Genomic DNA, 9,427 nt, shown 5'->3' with positions numbered 1-9,427 from the left:
GCCAGTATGCAGCAAAATTAAAGTCTACACATGCACATACATGTACACCTACATGTATTTATAAACCCAGTACATGAACCAGTGCAGGTAGACATCAGAAATACCTGCACAACACCCATTTTACCTGCACTAACTTCACTTGCATGTGGTGCAGGTGGTATTTTGAGCCCTGCACTCAATCAGTGTGTGTCAGATGTGTGTGTGGCCATGTTGGGTCACACTGCTGACCCAGACTTCCCAGTAATGCAGCAAGTTAAACACGTAAACAATTGCATGCCAGGAGAGGAGAGGTCTACAGGTAGGCTAACCCTGTATGTAGGGCCTGGTTCCATAAGTCATACAATCACAAACTGAGGGAATTCTCTTAATCTTGGGACTGTCTTGCAAGTGCAAGCCTCAAAATTAACTTTTGTTCCTATTGTGCCAGCATTGTCCCAAAAATAAATTTCGATTGTCCCAAAGTGAGTATGTACTGTCTGACTCCTAATCTGTTTTGCTTACGTTCTGACTCCCAGGCATGTTATAATTACAGAATAGACAAATTTGGGCGGCCAAATTTCTGGGGCCAAAAGCCAGGATACATGCCTGATCAACAAAAGATGGGCTGACATTCTGATGTTGATTATTGTCCCCCAAAAATGTCCCAGAGTGTGTTTTAGATGTATGTTTTAAACGTGATATTACATGTACACAATCACCAGTCACCACAGACACTCAAAACATAAGAGATATTAGTACCCATCCACCACCAGTACTATCCACTGATCACCAGATACGCAGGATATTATATACCTTGAATGGTTTAGAGTGGCATTCATTAGTCTAATTTAGATAAACTGTTGGATGTTATCAAGTCAATAGATAACACATGTCCCTTACAGATCTGATACCGCACATCTGATAATGCAGGTCTGTGTCTAGACTCTAGACTTGTGCTGGTTTAGAGATCCTTAGGCCAATTTGAGCAATTACAGTTATCCTTCTGTTATTCTCTCTGGATAACTATAACTTATATTATTAGCCCACAGTGTTCGAAATACCTGTCTGCAGTCTGCAATCTGCAGATAGATTTTCAAGATTGCAGAAGAAAAATTTATACATGTATAATCTGCAATTTTGCAGCAGGACAAATTGGCCCTTGGGATTTGACGCTTTTGGCCCCAAGGACAGACAACACTTAAGCTCCTGTTTTGAAACAACAGGAGCTTCTTCACTAATTTGCATCAACCTTGTCTTGACTTGTCTATCTTTCGTTTCCTTCTGGACTTCCAAAAATTTGTCTTCACTAATTTGCATATTAATCAATAGTTCATGCTTATAAACCTGCAAGATTGTAGTATGGAGGCTTGTGTATTTGCAGAAAGTATTTTCAAATTGCAGAACAAAATTTTGACTCTTCTGCAATATTGCAGAGCACTGAAAAAAAGTATTTCGACCACTGGCCCAGTAACTAGAACACTTTGTATTAGCCTAGTATAGTATCCTTATGTGTTACTTATGTATGTATGTATGTATGTCTAAGTCAAGTAGTGTCTCTTTTGTCTACATTTGTTATGTGTCTGTTAAGTCTTGACCTGTACCTAGCCCGTTGTGGCATGAATGTACAATAAAGGTATTTCAATGTTTTATGTTAATAATGAGAAGCAGAAAGATTTGAGATAGTAAGAAGTTAGTCTGTTACAATTTCCCCCTATGCTCAGTTTCTTTTTACACAAGGTGGAAGAAAATGTAACAATCAATGTAACTGCATTTGTAGGTCAACTATATTGTTAATTGCCTGTCATGTCCAGACATGTTCCTATTGATATTACAGCATTGATATTTAAAAGAATGCCCCCTAACCGTCTTCCTCTGTACTGCAGGATGCCCACAACTGCATTCCTGAGTTTGATGAGAAGACGGCTCTCTTTGCTGTGTATGATGGACATGGAGGTAAGCTAAAGCTTTACAAATATACATTTTTTTTTAGCGGATCATTCTGAAAGTAAGCTGTACCTTCAGTACAGAATGTTGTGGCTCTATGCAAGGTCACTTACACAGTAACGCTCGCTTAGCCTGGTTACCAAACCTATTACAAACCTACTGTAAGTGAAGTGTTCAAGGGTTAGGTGTAATGAGTCGTTTGTGTATTGTAGCCAGCTGCCGCTGTGCCACGAGCCTGTGAAGCTGGTGTGTTACGTCAAAGGGCGATTATACAGGATATACAGTTACTGAAGCTGGTGTGTTACGCCGAAGGGCGGTTATACTGGCTATACAGATACAGAAGCTGGTGTGTTACACCGAGGGGCGGTTATACCGGCTATACAGATACAGCAGCTGGTGTGTTACGCCGAAGGGCGGTTATACCGGCTGTACTGATAGTGATACAGATACAAGTCTTATATGTATACCCTCCCACCTTCCAGGTGCAGAAGTAGCGGAGTACTGCGCAAAGTACCTGCCCGACCACCTGCAGCAGCTGCAGCTGTACAATTACGACAAGGACAGGAACCTGACTATGTTTCGTACCTACAGCCAAGTCATAACACTCACATGTCATGTTTGAATGCCTCCCTTCCAGGTGCAGAAGTAGCGGAGTACTGTGCTAAGTACCTTCCCGAGCACCTGCAGCAGCTGCAACTGTACAAGGAGGGGAACCTGCGGGACGCGCTGCAGGAGGGATTCCTGTCCTTCGACGAGAGACTCACGCAGGAGGAGGTCATCAACGAGCTGAAGCAACTGGCAGGGCTCAGCGAGGACGAACAGAACGAACAAGGTCAGGCCTTGAAATTAACTTTTCTTCCTATTGTCCCAGCACTGTCCCAAAGTAAATTTCAATTGTCCCGAAGTGATAATGAACTGCTCCATCTGTTTTTCGGGAAGTATTATATGACTTCATCTTGAGGTCAGCTTTACTTTATTTGCTTACGTTTTGACTACCAAGCACACTACAACTGCAGAGTAGGCAGGAAATTCAGGGGGGACTGATAAACAAAAGTAGAGCTGACATTCTGATTATTTTTCTATTGTCCCAAAAATGTCCCAAAGTGTCTTTTTAGTTGTCCCAGTCTAAATTTTGGTGGTCAGTGGCCACCTTTAATTTCGAGCGCTGAATGTTATGTTTCTTTTCCCACCCCCAGAGACCACAGATGACCCAGAAGATGAGGCGTCGCTCCTGAAACAGGAGGCTGACATGTCCATAGAGGAGATCCTGGCCAGATACGGCAAAGCGCAGAACAAGGCTTAACTTAACACTCAACTTTATTTTTCCCTACCATCCAGGTGCAAAGGTGCTGACCACCTGTCCATATAGACCAGACTTTCTCTATACTATGCCCTACAGGTCTGCCCTAGCTGTCCAGTGTTGGAAATAGCCAACTGCAGTCTGCATTTTGCAGAGACATTTTTGTCAGTGACTGACAGACCTCTGTGTGCAAACAACTCTTGTATGATTTTATCGCCTGGATATCTAAAAGCTTCAACAACGTAATCTTTGTTTCTTTTCCTACCCTCAGAGACTATACTGTACTATGCCCTACAGGTCTGCCCTAGCTGTCCAGTGTTAGACCCACCAACAGTCTGCATTTTGTGGAGACATTTTTGTCAGTGACTGACAGACCTCTGTTGGTAAACAACTCTTGTATGATTTTATCGCCTGGATATCTAAGCTTCATTGATGTATTCTTTGTTTCTTTTCCCACCCCCAGAGACCACAGACGACACAGAAGACGAGGCTTCGCTCCTGAAACAGGAGGCTGACATGTCCATAGAGGAGATCCTGGCCAGATATGGGAAGGCGCAGAGCAAGGCTTAACTTTTTTTCCTTCCATCCAGGTTTCAGAGATGGTGACCACCTGTCCATAATAGACCAGACTTTCTTTATACTATGCCCTACAGGTCTGCCCTCGCTGTCCAGTGTTAGACCCACCTACAGTCTGCATTTTGCAGAGACATTTTTGTCAGTGACTGACAGACCTCTGTTGGCAAACAACTCTTGTATGATTTTATCGCCTGGAAATCTAAGCTTCATCGATGTATTCTTTGTTTCTTTTCCCACCCCCAGAGACCACAGATGACCCAGAAGACGAGGCTTCGCTCCTGAAACAGGAGGCTGACATGTCCATAGAGGAGATCCTGGCCAGATACGGGAAGGCCCAGAACAAGGCCAGCGCGGCGCTCCGCAAGAAGAACAAATTCCAGTCCCCGCTCGTCAGGAAAACACAGTCCAAACTGGACCCGGGGAACTGTACGGAGAACGGGGAGGTGGCCGAGGGGAGTGAAGCCGCAGAGGGGAACTGTAGCAGCAAAGTGGAGAAGTCTTCTTCAGCGGCAGCGGCTGCGGCGTCTTCCAGACCGGAGGTGTCGGAAGCCAGCAGCACGAGTTTTACGAAAGCGGAAAAGTCGTCATCAGAACCCAGAGACTCCTCAACAACAAGCGAGAACGAAGCCAAACCAAAAACGACGACAGCAGCAAACGGGGAGGGGGACAGTTGTTCGTCGAGTCACACAACTACAGCGGAAGACTCGGCGGTCGGAAGTTCGTGTGCCGGGTCTTCCTCTTCGGAAATCGGCGCCGGGGACGCCGCCGCCGCGTGTTCTAATAGCGGGCCGTGCTCGTCTTCTTCCGTAGCCAAGGGTCAGGGGTTGTCATCGGAGGGTGAAGGGTCGTCGTCGGGTCAGGGGTCGTCATCAGGTCAGGAGGCGACAGAAGACAACGGGTGTTCGTCTGTAAGCAGCAGTACAGGGGGCAAAGGGAAGGGCAAAGGTAAGACTCATCAGAAATTTTTTTTACAGGATAGAGATCAGGTACAGAATAGATGGCCAATGTTTATTCTTAAGCCATAGGATGACTGTTTCTTAAAGATCTATGTGGGGTTTCAGGGTTTTCCACAGAAAGAAACACGCCAGTGCTGGTTGGAAGACGTTATACATTGTAGGAGGTTCAAATCATAGCATAGACACCTCTATGTTCAGTTATGCCAGCTAAAACACTAGCTAAGGACTTTTAGCCCGTGACAGGGCAAGCGATGAAGTTTTGGCTGTTGCTAGATGTTTCTCCCTCCTATATTCTAGGTAAGAAGTCCTCCCCAGCAGGAGAAGCAGGAGGTAGTGGGTCTGACTCCTGTAACAGTTACTGTTGTCTGTACCCAACACCTGTACCTGTACCTAACACCTGTACCTGTACCTAACACCTTTAAGATGTTTGTTCCTTGTTGTCTGACAGGTAAGAAGTCCTCCCCAGCAGGAGAAGCAGGAGGTAGTGGGTCTGACTTGGCCCCTGGAGGCAGCCGGGCGCCGCCTGACAGCAGTGAGGAGGAGGAATCAGAGGAGGACAGTGATGGTAGGTCATCTCTCAGACAGGTGCTTGTTTCTCGAAGGAAAATATACTGTTTCTGCTCAGTTTCCTCTTCTTCTTCTCCAAACAAACAAGGTCAATGACCTGAACCAGATGTCTGTCACCATGGTAAATGATGTTGGGTTACATCATGTTGCAATTTTATAGCAGGAGGGATTTAGACTCCTGTCACCATGTACATATGAATGTGTTTGAGTGGGAATTAACAGTCTTAAGAGCAGACCATATGTGAAGGTAAACCTTTCTAGGTCTCATCTCCTCTATCTCTTAGTCTAATAATTTGACCGTTGTGGCACTACAGATGATGAGACAACCAGCAGGGTTGGACAAGTCCCATTGCCCACTTGCCCAGGGCAAGTAAAAGTACTGTTTGGGCAAGTGAATATCCCCCTGAACTTGCCCGATTGGGAAAGTAAATTTTTTGGAAGCAAAGTATAGCCCCTGCAGTATTTCGACCAAGTTTCAAACAATTTTGATAAATAAAGCATCCAACATTATAAACTCTATTATAATAAAATAACTTCCTTTCTGCTAGGAAAATGTATAGAAATGTGTCATATTTTGGGCAAGTGAAAAGTTGGTTCGGGCAAGTGGAAATGACCAGGTACTTGCCCGATACGGCAAGTGGATTTTTGAAAACTTGTCCAACCCTGCAACCAGTTTTCTCCACCCTTCTCGGTTGTCTTAACCCTTCGCTGGTGTCATGCCTAGTGATGCATACCTAAACCCAATTTCAGGTTCAGGTCCGGATTCAAGTCCAGAGGTTTAGGTTCAGGTCCGGACTTGTAAGTCCGGACCTAAACCCATGGCATATACAAAATTGCTTGTTGGCAACCTTGCAATGTTGGGTGAAACTTTGGCCACATAACATGGAGGCTGGTACTTGACGATGCCCGATGGCAATGTTTTCTTCATTTTGCAGCAAAGATTTTGGAATCTACGGAAGGTTTTAGGTGGTTTAAAAAGAAAAGGGGGATGTGAAATGGTCTTTTATGGTAATAAGTCCGGACTCGGTTCTTGACTTGTAGGTTTTTTTGGACTTGAACCTTAACATTTTTACAAGTCCGGATCCAAGTCCAGTGAACCGGTATGCACCACTAGTCATGCCTGTCCTTTCTCTGATATTATCCTCCCGTCGCCTACCTCTCGTTGTAGGCAGTGGGTAAGGCAGCATTAAATTATACTGAATAAACGCTAAATCAAAATTGATAGTTAGCCATATTGTAAGTCAGAGGGTTACATAGTTAGCCATATTGTAAGTTGACAGAATGTATACCGCCTATTCGAAACCTGTAACGGGATTACAAACCTTGCTTCCTCCCTTTAGAGCTTGAATCTGAAATACAATTGCAGACTTAAAAATTTTGATATTTGACTATTCTGATTTTTCAGAAGACATGTTTGATGAAGACGACTCTGAGGAAGACTCGGATGACCTGGATGATGATGAAGATGAAGATGGGGAGGAGGAGGAAGAGGAGGAGGATGGTGATGAAGGACCAATCATTTTCTCTGACAAGGAACAGGTGAGAGAAGTTATCTACACAACTAGAAATCATTGCGTAGTGAAGAAGGTGTTTCTAGAATGGAACAAACATTTCTTAGAGACATCATTCATTTCAGCAGGAATCCCATGTTATTCTAACAAGGCTTTCAAAGTACCATATAGCTGTTATTTTGGCAGTGTATGGCAGGGAGACTTCTACTGCTTCTGTGTAACATGCAAATTCATTGATTGATAAAATATTTCAATATTTTGTCCCCCTGTAGCCTGGTTCAGACAGTGGGACCACAGCTGTTGTAGCCCTCTTAAGCCAGGAGAAGTTGTACGTGGGAAACGCTGGGGATTCGCGCTGCGTGCTCTGCCAAGCAGGCCATGCCATTTTCCTTGTTTTTTGTGCATCGTTCTAACTCGTGTATTTTCTCCTCTTGTAGCCTGGTTCAGACAGTGGGACCACTGCTGTTGTAGCCCTCTTAAGCCAGGAGAAGCTGTACGTAGGTAACGCGGGGGACTCGCGCTGCGTGCTGTGCCGAGCGGGCCGTGCCATTGACATGTCGATCGACCACAAGCCAGTGTGCTGTGCAGACGAGACCATGTAGTTCTGTGTATCGTTCTAACTCGTGCCTTTTATTGTCCCCCAGCCTGGTTCCGACAGTGGGACCACAGCTGTAGTAGCCCTCTTAAGCCAGGAGAAACTGTACGTGGGTAACGCGGGGGATTCGCGCTGCGTTCTGTGCCGAGCGGGCCGTGCCATCGATATGTCGATCGACCACAAACCCGAGGACGATGAGGAGAGGGACAGGATACTGAAGGCCGGTGGGAAGGTCACGCAGGACGGCAGGGTCAACGGCGGGCTCAACCTATCCAGAGCAATCGGTACGTAGAGCAAGAGGAACATATGATTTAACTACTAGAGTTTGGATGAAAGCTCCTCTATGTTGGGAGAATCCATAGTTATGAGTTCAAACTTTGTTCCAACACAAAAACGTCATCACGTTTCTGACTGGCAGAGAGTCAGCGAGTGCACCACACATCTGACGAAGGTTGACGAGATCAACCGAAAATTTATGGTGAGTTTCCTTCTTGTGTTGGAACAAAGCTTGAACTCTATAACTCGAGGAGTTATACAGGCTGACATTTCTGAATTCTTAACATTGCATCAGCAACACGTAGCTACAGTGCAAAGTAGAGCCAAGAATGTGTCAGGTAGTTCCGTGGGGAAGGTCACGCAGGACGGCAGGGTCAACGGGGGACTCAACCTGTCTAGAGCAATCGGACAGGTTGTACTACATGTACATCTTAACTACTCAGCTAGAGACTGGCTTGTCTGTGTAAACCCTGGTCCCCCCCCCTCCTCAGGTGACCACTGTTACAAGAGGAATGAGGACCTTCCCCTGAAGGACCAGATGATCACCTCCCTGCCAGACGTCCGCACGATAGACATGCAGCAGGACGATGAGTTCATGGTACTGGCCTGCGACGGCATCTGGTGAGTGTATCCAGAACTGTGCTTAGTTAGTTCTATGTATGACTGGGTTAAGGTTAGGATAAAGAACGGTTTTAATGCAACATCCCAACATCCGTACTAAAGACATGCAGCAGGAAGATGAGTTCATGGTACTGGCATGCGACGGCAACTGGTGAGTGTATCCAGAACTGTGCTTAGTTAGTTCTATGTATGACTGGGTTAGGGTTAGGATAAAAAACGGTTTTAATGCAACATCCCAACATCCGTACTAAAGACATGCAGCAGGACGATGAGTTCATGGTACTGGCCTGCGACGGCAACTGGTGAGTGTATCCAGAACTGTGCTTAGTTAGTTCTATGTATGACTGGGTTAGGGTTAGGATAAAGAACGGTTTTAATGCAACATCCGTACTAAAGACATGCAGCAGGACGATGAGTTCATGGTGCTGGCATGCGACGGCATCTGGTGAGTAAAGCAACATTCCAACATTTCATGACTAGACATAGTGGCAGCACAGTCGAGTTATATCAACTTATTTTATACCGTCACCAACGCAGAGGACAAATACGGAACAGGACAATACTCATTTTCACTTGAGTAAAGTGAGGAAAGTCGTGTTAAAGTAAGTGCCTTTCCCAAGGGCACAAGATCAGTGGCATGTCAGGACTCGAACCTGGGACCTCTTGGTTCCGAGTCGCATACTCTGCCGCTACGCCCCATGACCTCACCGCAAAGCAGGGTTGGTCGAGGCTAGCTAAACCATCATTGGAATTTTTGTATATATTGTTTTTTTTAACATCTTCCTCATAAGACATACGCCTGCACCAGTGTGTGTGTGTGTGTGTGTGTGGATAGCATTCAGCACCAAGGACATACTTCTGCACTTAACGACAGTAGACTAGACTTATAAATTAATTTAGAACTTACATTTGCATGCTAATTATAAAGTGAAAACTGCTGTACAATTGCACTGGTGTGTGTGTGGAAGGCATTCAGCACCAAGGACAGGTACAGTATAAAGTGAAAACTCTCACTTAGACAAGTTAGAGTACAGTTGTTATACACGAAAAGAGCCTGGGCTTTAGTTATACTCCTACCTGACTGTCTGCTCTCCTCCCCCCC

The 9,427-nt window shown here is 45.3% G+C and overlaps 1 protein-coding gene across 1 annotated transcript in view; it reads left to right on the top strand.

Moving 5' to 3' along the window:
• LOC109465355 (probable protein phosphatase 2C 70) overlaps positions 1-9,427 on the top strand; it is a 16,766-nt gene that overhangs the window by 2,716 nt on the left and 4,623 nt on the right. The window contains exons 2-8 of the mRNA XM_019762567.1: positions 1,863-1,932; positions 2,561-2,755; positions 4,043-4,744; positions 5,204-5,320; positions 6,728-6,861; positions 7,478-7,712; positions 8,196-8,325. Of these exons, the coding sequence (XP_019618126.1) occupies positions 1,863-1,932; positions 2,561-2,755; positions 4,043-4,744; positions 5,204-5,320; positions 6,728-6,861; positions 7,478-7,712; positions 8,196-8,325 (1,583 nt within the window). The remainder of the gene's footprint in view (positions 1-1,862; positions 1,933-2,560; positions 2,756-4,042; positions 4,745-5,203; positions 5,321-6,727; positions 6,862-7,477; positions 7,713-8,195; positions 8,326-9,427) is intronic.

Source organism: Branchiostoma belcheri, unplaced genomic scaffold (genome assembly GCF_001625305.1).
Source record: "Branchiostoma belcheri isolate BF01 breed outbred unplaced genomic scaffold, Haploidv18h27 scaffold15, whole genome shotgun sequence".
Classification (NCBI taxonomy): Eukaryota; Metazoa; Chordata; class Leptocardii; order Amphioxiformes; family Branchiostomatidae; genus Branchiostoma; species Branchiostoma belcheri.
This window is presented reverse-complemented; position numbering and strand designations above follow the sequence as displayed.